Raw genomic sequence first — 25,086 nt, 5'->3', positions numbered from 1 at the left:
TTTGCGTTGTAAAAGCTGCGATGTAAAGGCATTGCGTGGTAAAAGTTGCGTTGTAAGTGATGTTTCCCACCCACCACCCATAAGAGGGAGGACCAAAGAGAAAAGGAAAGAAGAATACCAAGTTATATATAACAGCAATAGAAAAGAAAGGAAAAGAAATCCTATGAAGACATAAAAATATATCTAGCGATAACACTACCCAGATTGCATAGAGGAGAAAGCCTCAATTCTCAACAGACATCCATTTATTCAGAGGTTCCCAGATGCGTTCTCTCTCCCTCCGAGCCCTAGGACACCTTTTCCTATATACCAACATTTCCCACTTGCTAACATTGACCAATTTGGCCAACCATCCATGTGGATTCGGGGGGATTGAGTCCAACCATATAGTGGCTATTAAGAGCCGCAGAATTGCCATAGTTATAAAAAAGAATTTACGTTCAGGTTCAGACAAATTCTGATCTACTACACCTAACATTATAGCCTGTGGGGTCAAGGGAACCCTTGGCTCTAACATTTGCGCAAGGTATTGTTCGATCTTATTTAAACAGGGTGTCAATTTTCAATTTCAATTTCAAAATAGCTTTATTCGGTATTTTGACAAAAAACCATAAAAGCATGACATACAAATACAAACGAAAGCAGAATAAATAACTTTTCTCATTTTCAAATTTCTTACAAAAATACATATCATCAAGATGAAACAGATACAATTCATTAAGTTGCATATATAAAAATTTTGTAAAATTCATTTGAAGGACTCTTGGAGTTCATACAGTCTACTGTGTACATATTATCTGGTGTTGTAAGGAACATTATAATACGAATTTTCAATTTTATGTATATCCACAAAGTCCTATACATTTCCCATGGACCCCCTGCACTTTACAGTAAAAGTCAGAAATTTTATCGCTGTCACTATGGTAACTTCATCTTGCATCATATATAATCTAAACAATGCAGTTTTACAGGTTCTTACACCCCATGACTTTAGCAATGGTAACAAGTATCTTTTTCTCCCCCACTGATAATACTTGCAAAAGAATAAACAGTGTAAATTTGACTGTCTGGATTGGTCATCACACGGGCATTTTTCCATAATTGCAGACCAATCATTCGTGACAGGAAAAGATACAAGCCTATAGAATGAACCCGTCCTCATTCGAGTCAGGAGCATTCTGTGATAACACGAATAGATTGGCGCTAAGTAAGCGTGAATACCTGGACCATGTAAGATGTTACGATGGGCTACTATGGTAGATTTGTGCCCGTCTAAGTACCATCTTCGTTCCTCCAGTAAGTCTAGACATGCCAGTTTTAAAGATTTTTTTGATATTTGAGAGCATGATATGGGGTTTAGATAAAGATCTGGTTTACCAATAGAAAACAAGAACTTTTTCACATAAGCTAGCCATGGCTGTTTAGTAGACGCAGAATAGTTTATACAGTCCTTAATTACTTCCCTATTGAACCCTGTATCCTCACATGTCCAAATCTTGAACCACAACATTACTGGTGCTATCTTTATCAGGTCTATAATATGGACTCTGTCCAATTCATTATGGCACACAGTAATAGACGTGGAGGGAGGAACTGAAAGTAGATATCTAAAGAAAGCATTTTCCACTGTTTGGATTTGTGTACTATCTGCTATGCCCCATATGCCCGCCCCGTATACGGCGGTAGACACGCATTTAGCAGCATATATCTTCAATAATATGTTCACAGGTTTCCTGCCCAGTCTCTTGGCAAATTGTTTAAGAGCACCTATTGTACGGGCAAAGGCTAGGTTCCTAGAGGTTATTGCTGATGACCATGTACCCTTGTTGTTAAATATAATTCCTAGATAGGAAAAGGTTTTGGTCATCGCTATCTTAGTGCTGTTTACGAAGGTTTTACAGTCTGGTATGTTTTTCCTCAAGGAACATGACATTGTAAATGTTTTTCCCTCATTTATTTTTAAGCCTCTCGTGGTCATGAAGGATGAAAAACCTGTTATAGCTTTCTGGAGGCCTAGCTGTGTGCGGGCCATAATCACAGCGTCGTCAGCATACAATAATAAAGATACTGGGGTGCCATTTATTTTAGGGTAATCAACTTTAAGATCATTTAAAAAGTCTGCTATCTCGTTGATGTATAAATTAAAAAGGAATGGCGCAAGGATGCAGCCCTGTCGAACACCCTTCGCTATGGGGAATTTTTTAGTTCGCTCACCATTTTTACCATATCTGACCGCAGCGCCCGCATCTCTATATAATTCCTGTATGAAGTGTAGAATGTTTATATCTATTCCCAACTTAACCAGGGTTTTCCACAGGAAGGCATGGTCAAGGCAATCAAAAGCCGAGGATAAGTCGACGAAGGTTAGGAAGAGGTTCCCTTTCTTCTTACTAGTATACTTGTTTATTATTAAGTTCAGATTTAAACCCTGCTCTACAGTGCCTACTCCAGTTTTAAATCCATACTGTAATTTTGATAGAATCCCTTTGTTTTTAGACCAGGTTTGCAGTTTGGTTAGCAGTATTCTACCTGCCACTTTCATCAGTGTATCTAGGAGGGAAATAGGGCGGTAGCATTTTGGGTCCTGTCTGTTCCCCTTTTTAAATATTGGAATAATTATGGCTTCGTGCCATGAGTCAGGAAATCCCATTTTGCTATACGCATTTATTACATTTGCTAATAATGGAGCCCACAGCTCTACATTGCCTTTGAATAAATCAATAGGGACTCCATCTGGGCCGGGAGCTTTTAGATTTGCGCTCTGTAAGATTGCTAATTCGACCTCTGGAGGGGTAAAAGCTATATTTAGAGGGAAGCTATCTTGCGTCGCCGACTGTGGTTCCTTCCTATTATAGATGTTATGTTCTGGAGTCATGTTTATTACATCTTTTTTATATAAGGAGGTAAAATAATCAACCCAGGCGTCTTCCATTATGGCTATCTCCATCGAATCGGCCTTATTATCCGAGGAGAAAAAGGGGGCGTTAATCTCTTTCCAGAAAGAGGTGTTATCCCTTGTGGAACTTGCCTTTACTAGGGCTTCCCAGGCCTGATTTTTGAGTTCATCCTGTCGGTCGCATAGCGTCTGTTTGTAGGTTCGTCTGGCTTGCTTAATAGCGCTATTGTCCTTGGGAAGTGTCTTTAATGCCTGTAAAAGGTCTTTGTGGGCTTTAGAGCAGGCGGAATTAAACCAGCCATGTTCTCTCTTTACTATCCCTCTCTTTAGTTTTTTTGTTAATTTGTCATTTATAGTGGCAGTTATACTACCATACGCCGCTATAATTAACTGAGGGGTGGTATTAAATTCTAGGCAGGTCATAAATTGCTTCAATTCTTTCTGCACGAGATCCTTCAGAAAGATTGTAGCATCGATTTTTTCCCACTTTATGGCATATCCATTCTTTCTTGCCAGTGACACTGAGTGACCATGCAGGATACTCGGTATGCCTGACTCGGGACTCTCATCTTTCTCGATAGAGATTGTAGTACTAATCGGGAAATGATCGCTTAGTGCCAGATCTTCCGTATTGAAACCCCCCAGGCAACCTTGGTTCCTGTTGGTCACTAGGATATAGTCGATTGTGGTGCCTGACCCCCGACCAAAGAATGTTGTCTGGAAGGCCACATAAGGCTCACAAAGTTCATTAGTGAACCCCATGTCCCAATCATGCATTAATTGGTTAAGCATGTTCCCAATAATGGAATGTTCGAAATGTGTGGTGGGGTCTCCTCTTAAGTTATAAATTCCACAATTTTTTGTGGCGCTATAGGGGCATAGGTGGCAATTATAATCGCCTACTACTAGGATACAGTCTGCGTCCTGGCCACCCATCATGAGCATTGTATTAAGCTCCGCTATTAAGGCTTTGGGCTCTACTTTTGGCACATTTATGTATATATTCACCACGAAAAGGGACCACCCCTTTGCTTTGACCATAAGTCCTTGCAAAGATCTAGCCACCTCTACTTTGGATCCACTCGGCACATATGTAGACAATTTTGTATTACACAGATTGGAGGTAAAGATACACAAACCCCCCGACCCTCTACCTCTGTTACCCTGTATAGCCGGGATATAGTGGGTGCTAAAGCCCTCGATATGGGTCTCCTCCTGATCCCAACATTCTTGTAAACATATTATGTCCTGTTTTGCCATAAAAGATAGGAACGGCTGGGCCCTTGCTTTATTGCTCAGCCCTGCGATGTTCCAGGAGGTTATTTTTAGGTTTGATTTATATCGGCTAGGTTCTGTTACCGCTAACTGAGGGATTAGGCTCTCAGCGCCCTCTATACTAAGTTCTAACTCCCTGTGTATTTGGATGGAATTCTGCGGGGTTATGGAGGTACAAAATATATTCCGTGATGGGGGATCAGATGTATTCCCTGCTGGTGGTATATTGGCAGTGGCAAACTGCTCTTAATTATTACAGGTTTCTACTGGGATGCCTAGGTTTGTAATTTTGGTGTTTGTTGTCGTTATTGGTCAATCGACCATGTCCAAACAGTCATACCTATTCCTTGTGGGGACCCCCCTCCAATAATCAGGGTGTGGGTTTTCTCTTCTCAATGGCCATTGGACAGGGTGTCAAACAAGAACAAGATGCAAACATATGAATGCTATCGACATCATATTCTCCACACCTGGGACAATCAACCCCAACTGTACCTCCCCATTGTTGAATACGATGTGGAGTAATATAAAGATTAAACCAAGTCTTATAGAACTGGACCTGAATGTTTGCTGAAATAGATGCTGTTTGACTATAACCTAAAGAATCCTCACAGACCCCCTGTCCAGCATTTAAACCAGTCTGCCAGCGACTGAAATGTTTAGCAAGGTCATCCTTCAGAGTCTCATTTAATATCTTATATATTTTAGAAATAGTTGGTTGCCCCATTTTTACAGCCTCGATAAGCGGAATTTGAGACCAATTAGTCGTTTTTCTAGAAAAAAAATCTCTAATCTGTAAAAACTTTAAAAAATGCCTATTGTTAACTCCAAACTTTTGTTTGATACTATCAAATGTCAGCAGGCCAGCAGGCGAGACTATATCTCCAATTACCGTAATTCCTTGTGAAACCCATTCACTAAAATATGCATCATGAAAAATATCAAGGAGGAGAGTGTTCCGCACCAAGGGAGAGTAAATATGAAGCCGTCCAATGTTGCACAATTTCCGGATCCTGGACCAGACTTTAAAGGCCCCCAGCAAAACCTTAAACCTAACCCGTTTAAAATAAGCAAAATCAATATGTGTAAATAATAGCCCTCGCGCCTCCTCTCCCAGAATTAGAAGATAGAGATATCCATACATTCTAGATCTTGAAAATCTAAAAGTTCCGCAATGTGCCTGAAGGTAATTGCCCAATAATAAATAGGGGAGAGGAGTTGGCCTAACGGCTAAGGCGCTCGACCTCGGACCTGGGGATCTGGGTTCGAGTCTCGGTAACGACGCCAAACCTCCTGTGATTCTGGGCAAATCACTTAATCTCCCCGTGCCTAAAAATAAAAGTGTGTGTTTTCATGTAAAAACGTAACTTGTGCTATGTAAAGCGCTCTGATACCTGATTCGGTTCGGGTCAAGTTTGCGCTATATAAAACTCTACCAAAAAAATAAATAAATCTGGAAGTTTGGTACAGACCATCCCCCTCTATCCCTAGGCAATGTCATATATTTCATGGCCCGTCTGGGCTGTTTCCCTGCCCATAAAAACCGGGAAATAATTTGATCCAATTTAATAAACCAGATTTGCTCAAAAAATAAAGGGATGGATCTTAAATAATATAATATTTTAAGCAGGAATATCATTTTAACCACATTACATCGGCCCATTAGTGTTAATTGGAGATTATTCAATTCGACGGGCGTCGGCTTCAATTTTGTCTAATAATGGATTTAGATTGATCGGTATTATCTGATCCGGATTAACACAGATCTCTACCCCCAGGTATTTCGCATGATGCAACACCCTAGAATCTGCCAACACAATTTTATCATTATGCATTATTTGAGTCTTGGCCTCGTTTAATAAATATCCAGAAATTGGCCCAAACTGTGAGGCAAGGGTCTGGATCTCCACCTGAGGGGAATTGGTTAATATAGCTAGATCGTCCGCATACCCGAGAATTTTGGTATCCCCCCCCCCCCTTTGCACAAATTGGTCGAACCAAGTTATTAAAAAAAGTGTTCTAATGAAAGGATCTATGTAGATAGCAAATAATAAAGGTGAGCAGGGACAACCCTGCCTTGTACCCCTCATGATGTTAATTATGCCTGATTGTATTCCCATAACGGAGATCTGGGCTTTAGGTTGATTATACATGCTCTTTATTGCCCCTATGAATTTATCCCCCACCCCGTAATGTTTCATAGTAGCACATAAAAAAGGCCAGGAGACCCTTTCAAAGGCTTTTTCTGCATCCAGTAGGATTAACGCCATAGGGTCTCCTGAAACCTTAGTAAAATCAAACAGGATTATTGTACGCCGGATATGATCTATTGTTTCCCGTCCGGGAACAAACCCATGCTGTTGAGGTGCAACCTACTTTCTAATCACACCAGAAAGCCTATTTGCTAATATCTTAGCATAAATCTTTATGTCACTGTTTATAAGTGTGATGGGTCGGTATGACCCTGTATCCGAGGGTTCCTTGCCTTTCTTTAGAAATGTCACGATTCAAGCACTTCTCCACGATTCAGGGGGGGGGGAGTCTCCTTTCTGAATCTTCTGAAACATTTCTATCATAATTGGTGACAACTAAGAGCGAAAACATTTGTAAAATTCCCCTGGTAGGAAATCGGGGCCCACAGCCTTGCCGGACGGGAGAGAGTCAATAGCAAGCCAAAGTTCCTCCATCCCTATGTCACAATCTAACATATCTCTCTCCTGGGCGGACAAAGCCTCGACCTCGATTTCTCTCAAGTACTCTCGAATTTCCTCCTGTATTGCCTCATTTTCATAAATATCTTCTTTATATAATTTTTGATAAAATTTCTGGAATGCAACAGCAATAGCATCTTCCTCAGACACAAGACCAACATCGGGATTATAAATATTTTTTATCTGCATTACCAATTCTCTATCCCTAGTTCTAGAGGCAAGTAAATGTCCAGCTCTTTTTTCAAACATCTTTGTCCTCCAGGCCATAAATTTACTAGCCGCCTTTCTCTGGGATATTTCTATAATCGCTGCTTTAGCTAGGACAATCTGAGTTTGAGCCGAGTCGCTGTCTGCCTCCTGAGCAAGTGCACTAGCCAGATTAGCCTCGGCCTTCTCTAATTTAGTATATAGCTTGACTAGTGCAGCTTTTTCCTTTTTTTGACTCTCCCAGCCAAAGCGGGTTGTCTCACCCCTTATCCCGGCCTTTAATGTATCCCACACATTTTGTATCCCCGTACTGCCCAAGTTTTCCTCCGAAAATCTTATAATCCAAATGGCCATACCTTCAACATAGGTGCTATCCCTTAACAGACCCCGATTAAAAATCCAAACATCTGGTTTATCCATCCTACATTGCACACTAATCTCCAATACAAGCGGATTATGATCCGACATCACTCTAGGGTATCGAAAGATGTTAGATTTCGCAGTAAGTGCAGGGGAAATAAGGAAATAGTCTAATCTAGAGCACCTTTTATGTGGGGCGGAATAATAAGTGAATCCAGGGTCCTTAGATCTGAAATACGCCGAGGCATCTATTAGCCCATGCAGGTCCATCATATGTCGTAAGGCCCTGTACACCCTAGATTTTCGCACTACATAGGTTGCTCTAGTTTGATTCATCAGGTCACATTCTATATTGATATTAAGGTCGCCACAAATTATCAATGGCGAAGGCCAGCCTAACAGCTCTAGACTCAGCATTTGATAGATTGCTGGACCGTCCAACACAGGCCCATATATTGAACATAAAGTTAATTCCTTATTTAAAAATTTGCCATGAACTATAACCCAGCGGCCATATAGATCTGCAGCTGTCCGAAAAATATTTACCCTCCCGCGTTTTTCCAAAATGGCGACCCCTTTGGTCTTGGCTTCTAGTTTAGTCCATGAGTCTAGCTGAAATCCCTCAACTTCCATGCATTTATATCGGCTGGCCTCAATATGAGTTTCTTGAAGGCAGATTATATCCGCCCTCAAAAACTTAAGATCTTCGCTAATACGCCTGCGCTTATTAGCATCATTCAGGCCACATATATTAATAGATGCTACTCGTATAGCCATGATACTGGATATTTCCTTCTACATTTAAACCAACTAGTCTTGAATGAAGTGCTGATCAAATTACCTCGAAACGTACATTCCTGTCTTCCTTCCCTCTGTGCCCCCCCCTCCCTCCCCTCTCCAACCCTCCCTCCAGGACCACCCACCCCCCAACAAAGGCAATAGGGGTCCATGGACCTGTGTGATGCCTCCCGCCTCCCAAGTGCCCATGGTCATCCCCTGTCTGTAACAAATCAAACCATGAGTTTGAGAAAACATATAACCTCCACTGAGATATGATAAAGAAAGTAAAGAGTGAAAACATAGGAAACAGATATACAACTCCTATATCTCAAATAGAGCAGATAGAGCATGCAGCATTGAGAAAGTATGCTTAAATTCGAAATTAACCATCAGGCAATTCATTCAGGTATGCCTCAGCTTGAATTTCTGAAAGAAAAACCCGTGTTTTGCCTCTAAAAATAACCTTTAGCCTTGCGGGGTTCATTAAATAAACCTCGCAACCCTTCTTTTGAAAAGGGCTAATCAGAGTACGGAGTCGTCATCTCCGTTCCACTGTTACGTGGCAAAAATCAGGGCGTACAAAAAACGAGTGCCCCTCTGAACTTCTCTTAGCGTCCGGGCGGGCTTTTTCAAAAATAGCTTGCCTTAACAGAAAGTTACCGAAAAAAATTAATATAGCCCTTGGTTTAGATTCAGCGCCGGAGTTCTTTTTTAACATGAAAGGGAATCGATGTACTCTTAGAATTTCTGTTTCCCAACACCAATGTGACGGCTCCGGAAATGCGGACTTAAATAAATTCAATACAAAGCCTCTAATGTCCTGTCCTTCCGCATTTTCTTCAATACCTAACAGTCTTAAATTGTTTCTGCGTAAGCGATTCTCAGAATCTTCCAACTTCCACATTATATCTGTTAGTTTATCGTCGTTGGCAGTGGTCTTCTGTTCCGCACACTGTAATCCAGCTTCAAGCCCGACTATCTGCTCTTCCAGGACAGTTGTTCTGGCAATAACCTCTGCGCAAGCCTTTGTATTCTTGCGAATAGCCCCTTGTATCTTCATGGTGGCCAGCTGGGCTCGCTTATGTTCTTGCCGTGCTTCACTTTGGATGGACTTCAACATAGCATAGATCACAGAGTTAGGGGGAGATGTATCCACCACCCCTCCCAATTCTTCTTGAACACTCAGACCATCTGCCCCGGCTAGAGAAGTGGTAGCATGTAGATGGGCCCATTGAAGATTATTGTTACCAGCCTCAGACCCATCACTGTCTAGTGCCCTGCCTCCCTGTTGAATGATTTTTCTTGCTTTAGTACGTCGGGGAGTCACCCTCCTCAGTGTATCTCCGGTATTTGGGGGACTACCGGTTTCATCTCCAGACATTGCATCCCCTTCAGCAGAGTCAGTAGAATCTGCGGTGGTCTCGGAGTCTTCAGGGACCGAAAAGAAACTGTCTCCTTCCTGAGCCTCATAAGACCCCGCAGCAAGTCCTGAATGTAATTTTCCTCCAGAGGGAGTGGAGAACTTAGAAGTTTCACTCTGGTCACTGTCGAGGATCTGTGTTAAGCTCTCGGTGACATTAATAATTCCTTGATTTCCACCAGGCACAACCACATCAAACATTAATGATAGAGAGTCCGTATTAGCATCAGTGCCCTGTTTTATCTCTAGCCCCGATCCCAGGGTCACCGTATCACTCGTTTCTTGCAGTGAGCCACTTTGCTCATCTATATGGGCTTGCCCCCCTTCCCTTTTTCTGACACGCGCTGCTCATCGTTATTGCAATTTTCTGCCTCCCCAGTGATTACTTTAGCATTCTGGTGCTGATTTTTGCTTCCGGGCCCCTTCCCGGGAAAACATCCCGGGGATTATTGCCACTCTCCCCCGTCCGACGCCGGCCACAGTTAGTGCCTGTGCCCCCAAAACTTTATTTTTGCTGTCCTCACTCCTGTTTTCTGGGGGTTGTGTCTTCTCCATACCTCTCCCTTTAATCGCGCTTTTCTTGAGACTCACCGGTAAAAACTTGGGGCCGGTTCTCACAGCTTTACCAGTCTTTTCCTTTTTTGGATTCAAGACTGGCGCCGGCACTCCTTTCCGAGCGGCAGCCGGTTGTTCCTCCATAGCGCCGGCAGGGACCTTCCCGTTCTTACGCGGCGGAGACATACGGGCACCAGATTTGCCGAGCACGGCAGCTTCCTGCTTCGGGCACAGATTCTTCGGAGACCACACCCTCCACAGGTGCGCTTGACTCCGGAGGAAGGTTACCGCCAGCCGAGCCGCCCGAACCGAGACGCTGAAATTCCGCCGTAAAATCAACATGAGCCTCTCAGGTAACTGCACGGTCCGATAGCTCTTCCGGATTCTTCACCTCTCGCAAATATTCTCACTCCTATACCGTTAAGTTTTCTCAGAATCACCCTTACTCCATCAGGAGCAGACAGGGGAGACGCTCACTCGGGATCAAGCGGCCGCCATCTTGCAATGTTCTAGCTTTCCAATGAAAATTTAAAGGTATGTTACTTGAAAATGTGTTCGCTGGTGTATGCTCTATCCATCCGAATCAACGTGTGTGGGTGCCATTTCACCGCTAAAAGTATATTAACCAAATTTTAAAAAGCCTATTTCAACAAATGCATACTTATGGCCCAAAAATGCGAACTGGAGAATTTTCATATCCTGCCTATTGTAGGAGTGATGTCACTACTTTTTGATGACGTTTGTGGAGTCATCCAATCTTTTACATCAAGGTACACACCTCTGCAGGAATACTTAAGCAGAGGATTTCCCTCTGTCTTCTGACATTTAGAATCTCAGAGACTACCTCTTATCTTTCCCTTTTTCTCATACTTTAAACCTCTATTGAAAGTAACTTTTATGAATCTGCTGTCTTCTAATTATCAATCGAGACCATCTGGAAAGGAAACTTATCGGATGAACACCATTGCTGAAAAAAGCCTTTTTAACCAACTTTCTAACTTCAGGTCCATTTCCCAGATGCCACTTCTGGGTAAATCTTTGTAACACGCTGGTAACTTCAGCAGAATCCAGTAATATCCTTGACCCATTAGAGAAGTGTTTTGGTCCAGGAATGAATATGTAATAATGGTTGTATAGGTAGCATATGAATGGCTTTAGGAGGCAAATAATGAAGGTGGTATTTATTTGGTTATAGTGGTGCTGCTGACTGCCACTTTTGAAACCACTGAAGCCCATTCTTGCTTCAAGCCTCCAGATCTGCCATCAAGAAGCTGCACAGACACCTTTCGAAATACTCCTACATAAGTTAAATGGCATGCCCCAAACGCTCACAAATCTTGCATTTTTAACTATGATTTTAAACCTTTAGAAGCCCTTCACCATATCTGGTGGAGATTCATGTACACTGATGACAGCTATTTAATTTGCAGTTTAAAAAAATACATAGAAAGCCCAACAACCCCCATTGGTTGTACTTGATTTTCTCTATCTGTGGATAATTACCACATTTTTTAAGTTCAACTCTGCTCCTGCTTACCAGCACAGATGTTCTACTGTGAGTTTCAAGATGCTACTCCCAAAATTGGACTTGTGCGAATGTAATTCCAATTGTGACAAATTATACCCATCTCTCATTATTGTCCATAGCTCAGCATCAACAGGTTTAGATTGCTGCTGGCATACTATATGGTCGAAATAAATGTATTGTACCCAGATCAGGGCCCTCTCAGTGGCCTACAGAGCCTTTGCTCATACTGGATTTATTTTATTACCACTCACCACCTCAAAATCTTTGTAAGAGGAGCACAAAGAGCTCCTCTCACAAACCAAAATGTGTAATCTCCAAGTTCAAATTATGCTTGGAGGGATATCTTTTGAATAGCACTCAAAATCAATACAATGTTTTGAAAGATTATACTTAAAATTAATTCAAGACACCTTTTAAAACCTGACTTTACCTGCAGTAATTTGATAAATACATTATCCTGCCACAATATTTTGGGTGTTAGTGAAGTACAAAGTGTTTTTACTAAAAAAGATTATTGTGCTTGGAAGAAAAACATGTCCTCTTCAATACTAAGCACAAAAGTATGCTTCAATGTAGGCTGCTTTGATGGCGGAGGAGCTCAAGAAGGAGCAAGACACAAGTGCCCATCTTGAGAGAATGAAGAAGAACCTGGAGCAGACTGTGAAGGACCTGCAACATCGCCTTGATGAGGCCGAGCAGCTCGCAATGAAGGGTGGCAAGAAGCATCTCCAGAAACTGGAGAGCAGAGTGAGTTACACAGCAGAGCTCACATTGTTAGGGTATGGAGGCAGGGGTCAGTGAGAGAATAATACAGCCATATTAATTCCACTTTCAGGTCCATGAACTCAAGAACGAGCTGGAAGCTGAACAGAAACGCGGGGCAGAAGCAATTAAAGGTGTCCGCAAGTACGAGAGGAGATTTAAGGAACTAACATATCAGGTATGTATAATTAACCACTGTTAGAAATTTGGTTACTGGTTGACAAGAGAATAAGCTCTGGTCAAGCAACAACCTCAAACCTAGTCAGGGTAAGGAGTAGACAAAGCCTAAATTAACCTTTGCTCATCCTCTCGCAGCTTGGCACAGAGCAGTCAGGCTTAACGTAGAAGCAATCTGTAAAGTATTTGTGTAACACTTCAAACAGTAAAACTGTGAAAACACCACACAAAAAGGTCCCACACATGTTAGAAAAAAGGATCTGACTTCAATAAATCAAAAGAGACCAAAACAACAAAAATCTAATAAATAGAACCGGAGATATTGATTTCTAAAGTTTATAGTGAAAAAAACGCCAAAAAGCACAAAGAGCTATGGGGAATATCTGGTCACGCGAAACCAGGACAAAAGCACAAGCTCAGGCCGACCGCGATGCAAGGTGGGTCGGTTACAGGGACCCAGTCAGACCCGCTGCACCTAAATTCTAGTTGCAAAGTGTTCGGTCCCAAGATGCGGATTGCAGCAGTGATGCAAGTCATTTGAGTCAGGTCCAAGCAACGCAGCAGCGATGCAATGATTTGCTCTGGGGTGCGCTGCTCAGCCGAGGATATGCGCTGGTTCTGCTCGGGTATGTGTCACGCAACGGAGATGTTGTCAGTTCCACTGGCAAGCACCATAGGCCCACATCCAAGGGTCCAGGACTGGAGTGGTACCCCATGGCGGGGCAGACTTATAGACGTCAGAGTCCAGGAGCAGGGGTTGGAAGCCTGTTATGTCCCTGATCAGGAGGCCAACCAACTAACCTTTGGAGTCATTCTGGGCTTTGAGGGTCAAGGGTCCTTCTCACCCAGTCAAGAGGGCAGCAGGCAGAAGAGCTGTACAGCAAAGCAGGAGTCCAGCACAGTGCATTCCAGCACAGTGGCAGTCCTTCATCAGCACAGCAGTCCTTCTTCCTGGCAGAGTATCCACAGGTCCAGAAGTGTACCGAAGTGGTGGCGTCTGAGATCCAGTACTTATACCCAGTTGTGCCTTTGAAGAGGGGGAGACTTCAAAGACATTCCTTTGAAGTGCACTGACATCTTCCTCTCCTGCCCTGGCTCCAAACTCACTACCAGGGGGATATGCAGCCCTTTGTGTGTGGATAGGAGGATAGTACACAGCCTATTTAGGTGGAAGTGAGGCTGTGCCCAGCTCCTCCCGCTCATCCAGTCACAGATGGCCCATTGAGACACACCTAAGCTTGCATTGTGTGTGGCTGTCTAGGAGGAATGCACAAAGCCCAACTGCCAACTACAAGTAGTCAAGTGATCAGAGGCAGGCTACAGGTACCATATGGCTAAAGCAGAAACCATACTCTGGAGAGAGAGCACAAACACGTTGGCACTGGTAAGCAGTGGTAAAGTGCACAGAGTCCGAATACCAGCGCCAACGAGGTTAGAAAAGAGGAGGAGGGAGGAAAAAAGCTAGGGGTAAGACCACCCCAAGGCTGTCAGGTCTAAAGACCATCATGAATAAAAATGTTATTCATAAATAAACAGAACTCCAATACTGTTTTTCACCTTACATATTACTGAATAACATAACAGAGGAGTATTTTATTATGAAAAAATAAAATAACTTACAAATGTAAAGAGTTTCCCATTTCACCAATTCAGATAATGAAAATAACGGCTGTTACTAATGAATCAAACTCATTTTGTAATTATAGTCTGAGGAAGATAAGAAGAATGTCCTGAGACTGCAGGACTTGGCAGACAAACTGCAGTTGAAAGTTAAAGCCTACAAGAGACAGGCCGAGGAAACGGTAAGATATGGCAGTATTTTTCTAATTCCTCTTTTATGCGGATATATCCAATCACACATTTCATTATTATAGAATGGTGTAATAGCCAGAAGTTCACCATAGCTTTCATTATTCTATATGACCATTGGCATGGTAACAATCTAACCACCTGACAAGTCATGAGCAAGACATAGGAGGGCCACAGTTTTCCAATAACAACCTGTTAGAATTACAGGATTTAACTTTTCTGACCTACCACTCCGTAAATATTTAGGAGAACGGCCTTTTGGTACAGTATCTTCACTGATATGAATAGGACAAACCAGAAGCTTGAAGGAACACTAACGCTTTTTTCATTTAAAAAAAATAGTTTTTACCTCTCCTCTTGCGTAGTTGGGCTCTTGCAATTTAATACTCATCACGTTAATCCTATCTGGTATTAGCTAATCCTATGTTATTGAAAAAGAGAGCACCTTTTCATCCTCTGCAGTTCCACCATCCTATTGCCACTAACTTGTAGCTATACTCGAGGGGAGCTCGGCTTCCGCCCACCTCCCATTAATGATTCTCATCTAGGCGCAATTTTAGTTGTCACAGTCTACCTAATATCTCCACACGACTTTTTTCACTGACCAGTCCCATTTCTACGCAGATATTCAAAAGGAATTCCCTGACCTTATCTCAGCCTTGAACTTCAAATATTTTCCATATGTCACACTTAAGGATCTCCTTCTCTCAACCTTCCACTGTCAATGCGCTTGAGTGCTCCTAAATCTGCTCCACCACTCATAAGGCTTCACCTTGGCTCATCATAGAATGGATACAGGGCTTGTCCCAGCCGGTCGCCATGCCTTCACGATCAACTACCCTCCCAACCTCTCAAAAAATCGGACCATAAAGCACAAACATAGGTTACCAAAAACCCGACTTGAAACTCTTATCTCTGACTTTTACTTCTGTGCAAAAGAGGGGAAATTAACTAACGACCAGATCTTCTGCACCAGAAAATGGGCACGATGGAGTACCATCTTCTACTCAATGCTTCGTATAAAAGGTACTAGGAAAACACAATACAGCCTTAAACTTACAGCTCACCTTCTTCACTCTACAGTGCGAACACCACCATTTCCCTTTACAATAACGGGATTATCCTAATTCAAGCTTGGATATCTTCCCTACTCTCAAGATGGCTGTTAATTCCAAGTCTTCTCCTTCCCACTTAAAACATAATCTTACAAACTGTATCACTCTCACATCCCTCCTCAAGCCTCAGCTGACCGTATCTGATCATAACCCCCCTCACTCTCGAAGCAACCTCTGTTCCATCCAGTCCCCTGACTTAGTATCATCAGAACCTACACAGTCCACATCACCTATGAATCTAGCAACTACTGGACCTTCAGCTTCTCACACTTCCCCGGGCTCCACATGGATGCAAATTGGATCCTTGGTTGAGGATTGATTCTTCTCCTGCCTCCCCAACCCCTTCCTCCTATGGTGAACCTCCCTGCTTGATCTACCCTAACGCGCCTTCAACCCAGTCAATGTCCAGGCAACTACCTTCCTTGGATCTTATCACGCCTAACCCACTCATCCTTTCCTCGCTCTCATCCCATCTGCCACACACAACCCCTATCACCCGCCATTTACCAACGGCTCTTCTCCCCTCCTTAACAGAGATTCAACAAGACTGCACTGCTTCATGCACCCCCTCTAACCTCCTCAATCCTGCCACAACGATCACACAAGGAACCACCCCCGCCGGAACTACCCACACAACCCTTATTAAACTACCAAAAATCAGACTGGGCAGCTCGTCTAGATAAAATCTCGTGTCACTTGTGTCTTCTCACAGAAGAACTCTGAGAACTGAAGGCCATTACTATCGAACATCTCCCCTTACTCAAAACACTTAGCACGCTAAGGACCCAACCTAGTGTCCTTATTGACACAATTTCTGCACCTGTCACACATACTTTTCCCAACACCTTTCATGCTTCACCCCTCCCAAATGCCTCCTCTTGCCCCAGAAGACTTTAGGAGTATCTCTCGACCAGTGAGATCCTTGATCTACACGTATTTTAGTACCTCCCTTTAGTCTCTCACAAGTCCCTACCAGGTCAAATCCAAACTATCCACGCTAACCCTGACAGAGAACCTGGCTACAATCCCAAAGCTATAAATAGCAAAAACCGCAAGCAGGTTAACATCCTCCAGACTCCTACTCCTACTCCTCAATTGATTGACCAACTGAAATGCGTACTTCTCAACTGCAGATCATCTAGTAAACACACCACCGTTCTCTATGATCTCATCCTGACTAACGAACTGGATATCATTAACCTCACAGAAACCTGGTTAAATTGTCTTCCTCCCCTACCCTTGACCTTCTAGTCCCACCTAGGTATGACATAATTTGTATGGACAGATCCTTGAAACAGGGTGGAGGAATAGCCTGTATACACAGAAGCACACTCTCGGTCTCACAGTCAGAACCCCCGCTCTGATTTCCTGCGAATATCTATGCATCACCATATCGTGCAAAACGAGCCCAGTCTGCAAATTACATACATTTTACATCCCCCCCTCCCCCCCCCCCCCAGGGAGACAATCTTTCCTTCATTGAACACTTAATGTAAATCATCTCTTCTAATTATGATCCTCTAGTGTCCCAAATCTTCCTGGGAGGCTTTAACCTAAACTGATCTAACCCAAATGATCACATAGTGAATTGTCTCAAATCCTTCCTTTTGGATCAAGAACTGACACCATTCTGTGATAGCTCAACTCACAACAAGGGTGAAATTCTGGACCTCATCATAGCCAAAGGTAACACCATCACACTGGACTCCATTACCCCATGCGATTGGTCTGACCACTATTGCATCCTCTTTTTCATCAACAGGAAGGTGTCGGTAAAGGGGGGGTCCAGCCCATGAAAATGAAGCAATGGAAAAGGAACCTCCAAAATATAAACACTAAAGAACTAGCTACCTGTTGTAAAAATGCCTTGTCTACCCAAGCAGACTTGACGGATGTTCATATCCTCACAGATTTTTACAATTCCTCAATCTCTGGTGTCATAGATGCTATAGCCCCTTTACAACATAAAAATGCCTCTCACAAAATTTCCAAACCTTGGTTCAACTCCAACCTAAACTCGGAACGTCATAAACTGAGGGCGGCTGAAAGATCATGGAGATCCATACCATCCAGCGAACATTTAAAAATTCTTAGAGATATCAGGAATTCTTACAACAAAAAAATAAAGTCTGCAGAAGTAGACTTCTTCAGATCCCAACTTAATCAAGCTACAAACTGCCCTAAGAAACTTTATGAACTCCTTAAACAACAATCGGTCAAGGCACCCAACCACCATGACCTTGGTGACGGCTCTCCTACGTGTGACAATTTAACCGCCTTCTTCTCCAAGAAAACAAATTGCATCAATATAGATATTGAATTAAAGAAGGCTCTTCTCCCAATGTATGAAACCTTGGCCCGCTTACCTACCACGAGCCACTCATCCCCCGAGTTTAAGCCTCAAGAACAATGCATCTTGGCACACCTTTACTCACCTCAGCGAAAGTGACATTTACAACACTCTTCTTGCAATCAACACTTCTAACCACTTCAGCGACCCTCTTCCACCTCCCTTCTTCAAGGAAATAAAAGCCTCCACCCCTTATAGTGCAAGATCGTCAATGCTTCACTAGTGCAAGGCACAATCCCTGACTGTCTAAAAGCAGCAGAGGTATCCCCCATTCTAAAAAAATCGAACGCAGACAGTTCCGATCTGAAGAACTTCTGTCCCATTTCCAACATCCCCACTCTGGCGAAACGTCTTGAAAAATGTGTGATAATTCAACTGTGCTCACACATCGAGAAATTCCAATTTCTGGATCATCATCAAACTGGTTTCCGGAGAGGGCACAGCACCGAATCTGCACTCACGCACATCATGGGTGACATTTTATAGTTCCTAAACCATATTAAATCTTGCTTTTTGATCCTCCTTGACTTATCTTCTGCCTTCGACCCTGTGAACCATATCAAACTACCATTTACTCTAGAACACAGGCTTATATGGGTTAGTATTGAATTGGTTCACTTCCTTCCTTCAAAACAGATCCCAAAGAATCACGATGAATCAAATTCTTTCTCAGCCCTGTACAGTAACTATGGGGGTTCCACAGGGGTCCGCCCTATCACCAATACTCCTCAATTTACTCTTGGAACCGTTAGCAAATGCCTTGAACTCTGCGAACATTACTTTTCATATGTAGGCGGATGTCAATCAACCTCATCTGAAAATCACCTCCCCAAAAGACATCATCTCACTTAACTCAATCTTGATGAACACTCAAAACTGACTCACTGACAACTACCTCTTGCTCAACACATACAAAACTGAATTTCTTCTATCGCTCCACGAATCACACTCCCTAGATTGACCTTTGGATGAAACACTTAACAGCCTTCAACTGTTCCCCCCACATTATTGAATCAGATAATTCCCTTGGTTTCACGCTAGACATGCACTTGAATATGAAGAACAACATCAGCAATGCAAACAAGGGTGCTAAACACCAGATGAGTAAACTAAGGAATCTCAAACCATTCCTTCCACAGAAATACTTCAAATTGGCAGTATAAGCTCTAGTTTTGCCAAGACTAGATAATGGTAGTTACACACTATGTTATGTTGTCTCCACAAACAGAGCCTGGCCCCACTAAGGGCTTCCCTTAATGCCGCAGCTAGATTGATTACTGGGACAAAAAGAAAAGAACACAGATCTCCAGTGTGAGAAGTTGGCCTGATATATGATGCTCACTAGTTCTAGTGATCACCTTGTATCAGTCCAAACAACCCTTATGGTGATTGGTTGTAAGTCAACCTAATAGACCAGCTATCCTAATGGTAGCATGGACAAAGCAGTCTTAGGCTAAACTCTTTTGGCATGTGAAGCCAGCTGTTTTACCACAATATAACCCCTTGAATAATAGATGAAAGGACACCACACAGGTTGTTATGAAAATAAACAATATATTTATTAATAACAACACCTCTGAACTCTTTATGAGATCAGAGGGCTAAGCACATGACAATACTAAGAAGGAAATACGAGTTAGCACAATATTTACACGTGTGCCTTAGGGGCACGACAAACCATAGACTAGAAACAATGGAATGCGAGGAAGGAAAGTACTGTAAGGAGATCAAGAGGCTGGAGGATCGCTGGGACTACACTACGAACTAGGTAAGTAAGGAGTAGGAGGCCCACGGGACTCACGTGCAGAGTGGAAACTCTCACGCGGGATGCGTACCAACGTCTATGGATACTACAGTTTACAAAGTTACGGATTCCGGACGAACCCGGCTGGATGGAGGGAAAACAACAGTGGACCTGGACACTAGGATAGTGAACACTGACTTCAGCACCTAGAAGCTTTAGTTACCTAACCCACAGGCTGCGGGTGCATAGGGCTGAAGTGGTGTCGGGTTTGCTGCGTTGATCCCGGTGATGCCTGAAACAAAGAGTTGCTGGCAGGCAGCCAGATGGAGGAGTCCGGTGGTTCCAAGGATGGAACTAGGAAGGAGAAGTCCTGAAAGGGAAGGGGACAGAGTCTCGGTCACTAGCCAGTGACGGTGCTGGAACCAGGAGGGAACCAGATGCTGTCGCCGCGTTCAGGTGAAGGAAGGGTCGCTTCTCTCTGTAGCTGCGCGGACCAGGAGCTGTTCTTCACGACCAGGCTGGAGGCACGAGCTGTCCCACGCAGTCTGCTGCTGATGGCGGTGTTGGATCGTCGATCTGGTCAACAGGCCTTGGCCAGTGTAAGCCACGCGGTGGAACAAAGATGGCGTCTGGTGCGGACCAGGAGGGTCCGGGGTGCTTCTCTTTCACAAGGAAGCAAGGGCCAGTCTGGGGGACCAGACCAGCAGTGTTGAAATCTTCGGGTCGTCGTCTCAGAGGTCACGAGCCAGCCGGCAAGTGACCAGACAACAGGAAAAGCAGCAACCAGGCAAAAGGGCCCCACGCAGATCTCGTGGAGGCTGGGGGGCTGATCTTTGATGCAGGAGCTGTGTCGGTGTGGGGGCTTCTCAGACCCCAGGGGACTCACTCGAGGATCCCTCGGTGGTCGTGCTGGAAGCGCTGTGCAGGTTTCTTCAAGGTGGCCGTCTCCACGTTACTCGTCGCACCCACGAGTCCCAGCTGTGCTTTGTATGTGGATAGAGGTCAGAGGGGTCTGGAGGTCCGGATCTCGTTGAGCTGGGTCGTCGGGTTCCAGGAAGGAAGGACTTGCAGCAAACCGCACAGGAGCTTGATGGTGCCTGCGAAGCAGGATGGTCACTCCCTGACCATAGGGGAGATTCTTCAGTCTTCTGATGTTCAGGAGGTCGAAGGTCAAGAGTTTCTTCGTGGAAGTTGTCAAGATTAATCTAACTGGGAATGGGACCAGCTCCTACCTTTTTTCAGCTAAAGGGGGCTGCACTACGACTAGGTCCCTCCCCTGGGTGGGACCAGGAAGGGGGGTGGTTACACCCCCTATACTTTGTCCGGTTTCCCGCCAGAGCTGGGGCTGGAGTGACCCAGCAACTGGTTGGAACCGGTGTATGCACAGGGCACCTTGTGTGCCCCAGGCATGTCTCATTCCTTTCAGCCCTGGCCTACCTAATACACAAAATCCTGTCTGGGGTGGTGCTAGCACCTCCCAAGGCAGGAAACCCTTTGTCTGAGCCTCCCTCGCTGGAAGGACTCCCAGCAGCAGGAGGTCAGACTTGTGTCTGTGGTGGCAGCATCCATTTTGTGATGCTGAGGCTCGAGTTAACTTTAACCGGGGTTCACAGTTACATACATGTCGTGTCCCTCTAGAAGGGTGGAATGCTACCCCCGTCGCCAGAATTGGCGAGGGGGTAGTATTCCAATTCGTATGACACCTTACTCGACATGTTTTGATAATGTTATACCAGAGTTAGCATTTAACCGCGAGGATTCTAATGCACTTAAGAGTATATGGTATAGCGTTATCATGGAACAGCTATTAGGACTTGGTTCCGCAAGCTGCAAACGGGCTCAGCTCATGCCAGAGCACCATCTCACATAATTCCAAGCACTCTGCCTTCAGGATTGATAAGGCCTTCCATAGGAGTGACTGATAGGAATATATGCGTCCATTTTAGGTTTAGATATAGGGAACTATATCTAAAGCAAAGGGTGATTACACCACCTTGCCCCAGCTGTCGTGCAGCCAGTTGTGTCTGTTTAGATGGCCAGCCAGGGGTGGCATAATACATGCTTCAGCCCCTGGTAGGCCCTGGGTACACCTATGCCCTGGATACCTAAGGTATACTGTACAGGGACTGATAAGGTGGCCCAGTACCAATTGGTAAATGCACCTAGGGTACATGGAGTCCATTTTAACAGAGAGAGCAGAGAGCCTGGGGTCCTGAATAGCAGGATCCCAGGCCAACTAAGTCAAAAACCAGCAAAACACCGGGCAAAAAGTTGGGGGTAACCATAGTCAGATATCCACCTTCCTACATAACCCCCCCCCCAAACGAAAGGAGATAAGGCTATCCTTGACCAGGTAAGCCTATATTGCCTGAGTGGCCATATGAGGAGGTGCATGCACTGGCATGGTTACCCTCTATCTCATGGTCCACTAAGCAACCCCTCACCCTAAGGGTATCTGAGGGTCTCCACCATAGGGAATCTCTACCTGTGGTGTGTTTTGGCAAAGTAAAAGGCTGGTGCTGAGATGGCGTACTGAAGTGAGGCTCCACTAATGTTGGGCTCAACTTCCTCCAATCACTATCCACCATGTATGCCTTTCTTTCCAGGACTGAGTTGCTGTATGCTCTCAGGGTCAACCTCTGGCTACCTAAAGCTGGAGGCTGGTCCCTCTCTTTGGTTTACTGGAGGGACAGGTCAGGTTTGGGGCCCTTAGGTCCCAGGTTTGGCTGTGCCCAACAGTGTCCATCTGTGGGAGGTCCCTAACTAATTTTAAGGGGATCCCTCAGGAGTTTGTTTTATTTTCACTTGGCTAGGACTACTAGCTTCAGTGCCCTTAATCTGCTGATTGGGGAGTTCTTTTGGACAGGGAGCCCTTTGGGGTCCTCCACTGGCCTCCCTGACCTCTGCAGCTCTGGGCTGACCAAGGCAGGGTCGAGAGGGGCAGGTTACCTGCTCCAGACTGGGTCCCACCTTGGAAGGGTCCACTGACATCAGAGGTTCTGCCAGGCTAGGCCTGACTACCTCTGGGGCAGTTCCTTCACAAGGGGTAAGATCAGTTCCCTGAGGAGGCTGATCCTTTCCTAAAGTCTGGTGGGAGGGAGATTTCTCTTCCTCCTCAATGCTCTCTGTTTGAGTGGAGTGATCCATAGTTTCAGGCTTCACAACACTATTATCAGTCTGAGTTTGGGCTGTGGCCATCACAACCCCACCAACCTTTTCAGGAGGGGACTCAGTTTGGGTATGGGCTGTTACCATCACAGCCCTGCTAACCTTTTCAGGGAGGGAATCTACTTGAGATGGGGCTGAGACTGGCACAGCCCTCCCAACCTGTTCAGGAAGATTTACCATTTTAGAATGGGTCTCTTGTTCTACCTCAGCCCAGGCTGAGATCTCTAAATCATTCCCCAGTAGGCAATCTACAGGCAAGTTTGATGACACTGCCACTCTCTTGGGGCCAGTGACACCTCCCCAGCTGAGATTTACCACTGCCATGGGATGATTTTTCTGCACTCCATCAATGTTTGTCACCTGGTATGTGGCACCAGGTATAAGTTGCCTTGAGGGGACTAGACTCTCAGTCACCATGGTGATACTAGCCCCTGTGTCTCTATAGGCCTCAACTTTCAGTCCATTGATGAGGGGCTCCTGTCTGTATTTGCCCAAAGTGTTGGGACAATCAGTGAAGTTGGCAAACCCCATGCCATTCTCACAGACAAGAGTATCTGAGTTAGGGGACCTGGTTAGGCCAGAGTCCCCAGGAACTCCCAAAGTAAATCCACCCACATTTTTGGGGGCACTCCCACCACTTGGGGGATTACTACTAGTAGTAACAGGAGGCTTGGGAGTGTTACTTGGGGGTATGTTTTCCTTATTGTTGTTGGCCCTTGGGCAACTGCTGTCAGTTTTCCAATGGCCTACCTGTTTGCAGTTATAGCAATAAGGTTTCTTCTGGGTATTGGAAGGATTCTGGGACCCACCCCCCTCAGAGGATTTTTGGGGCCCTGATGTGGTTTGATCTGTAGATTTATTCCCACCCTTCTCTTGAGGCTTGGATGATTCCTTCTTTTGGTCACCACCTTGGTTCTTAGGCCTAATCCTGGTTCTGACCCATTTGTCTGCCCTCTTACCCAATTATTGTGGAGAGGTCAGATCAGAGTCTACCAGGTGCTGGTGTAATAACTGGTTCTGACAATTATTTAAGACTTGCTCTCTCATAATTAGATTATACAATCCTTTGTAATCAGTAACCTTACTTCCCAGTAACCAGCCGTCCAGAGCCTTAGTGGCACAATCAACAAAGTCAGTCCAATCTTGAGCCTGAGTTTTCTGGGTATCCCTGAACATCAATCTGTACTGTTCAGTGGTTAAGCCAAACCCATCAATCAGTGTATTCTTCAGGACTTGGTAATTGTTAGCATCCTCAGCTCTAGTAGTGAGGAGCTTATCTCTACCTTTACCTTCAAAGGAGAGCCACAATATAGCTGCCCACTGACTCTGGGGGATGTACTGGACAGTGCAGGCCCTCTCCAAAGCAGTCATCCATTTGTGGATGTCATCCCCTTGTTTAAAGGGGGGCACTATTTTACTCAGGTGTCTAGTATCAAAACTCCTGTCTTTATCTTTAGGGATAATGCTGCCACCAGTGGGGACTACCCCACTCAACTGTTGCTCTCTAGCAAGGGCAAGTTCTTCCCTCTGGATCCTCAGATTAGCCTGTTTCATCCTTGCTTCATGCTCTCTCCTCTGAGGGGAAGTCATTCTCCTCTGGGGAGAAGTCATTCTCCTCTGGGAAGAGGCATGAGAGTGCACAGATCTATTGGAGTCCCTAGAATGAGACCTATCTCTTCTAACTCCAAAGTTAGGCCTGCTTAGGGTCAGTACTGGGGGTCCCCCATATCCTCCCCTATGTAGGTCTAAGTTGGCCCTAGTAAGTCTGCTGACTAGCTCAGGACCTTTGTCTGCCTCATCCCCAGAAAGATCCTCTTCATCCTCCTCCTCCTCTACTTCCTCAGTTTCAGGGAGGTCAGGATCACCAAGGGTACCTTCTAAGGCTGGCATGCTCCCATCTGTATGAGAAGCTTTTCTAGCATCATATGTCTCTAAGAGACCTAACAGAAAAGGAGTGGTAGGGTTAGAACCCTGTTTCAATTTCCTGGAGGTACTCAATTGTCTCATCTCCTGGAAACTGAGAGCTGCATATCTGGAAAGGACCTGTGGAGGGTCACTAACCACTAGGGGAGTCTCTGAATACTCTCCATGGGTAGACATGCTTTCTAGTGAGGTGTAAGTGATGCACCTACCTACACTATGGGTTTTCCTACTGATCCCTTGCTAAGAGTTGTAGTCAGGGTGTGCTAGGCCCTTTCTACTACAACAGCTGCTTCAGTAGAACTCAAG

The 25,086-nt window shown here is 44.6% G+C and overlaps 1 protein-coding gene across 1 annotated transcript in view; it reads left to right on the top strand.

The window, feature by feature from the left end:
• The window catches only part of LOC144785328 (myosin-4-like), an 86,770-nt gene that overhangs the window by 46,136 nt on the left and 15,548 nt on the right, over positions 1 to 25,086 (top strand). Inside the window, exons 33-35 of the mRNA XM_078664295.1 lie at positions 12,309 to 12,479; positions 12,568 to 12,672; positions 14,378 to 14,473. Of these exons, the coding sequence (XP_078520421.1) occupies positions 12,309 to 12,479; positions 12,568 to 12,672; positions 14,378 to 14,473 (372 nt within the window). The remainder of the gene's footprint in view (positions 1 to 12,308; positions 12,480 to 12,567; positions 12,673 to 14,377; positions 14,474 to 25,086) is intronic.

Source organism: Lissotriton helveticus, chromosome 10, assembly GCF_964261635.1.
Source record: "Lissotriton helveticus chromosome 10, aLisHel1.1, whole genome shotgun sequence".
In the NCBI taxonomy this organism is placed as follows: domain Eukaryota; kingdom Metazoa; phylum Chordata; class Amphibia; order Caudata; family Salamandridae; genus Lissotriton; species Lissotriton helveticus.
The sequence above is the reverse complement of the archived record's forward strand: the minus strand, read 5'-3'. Positions and strand labels throughout refer to the sequence as shown.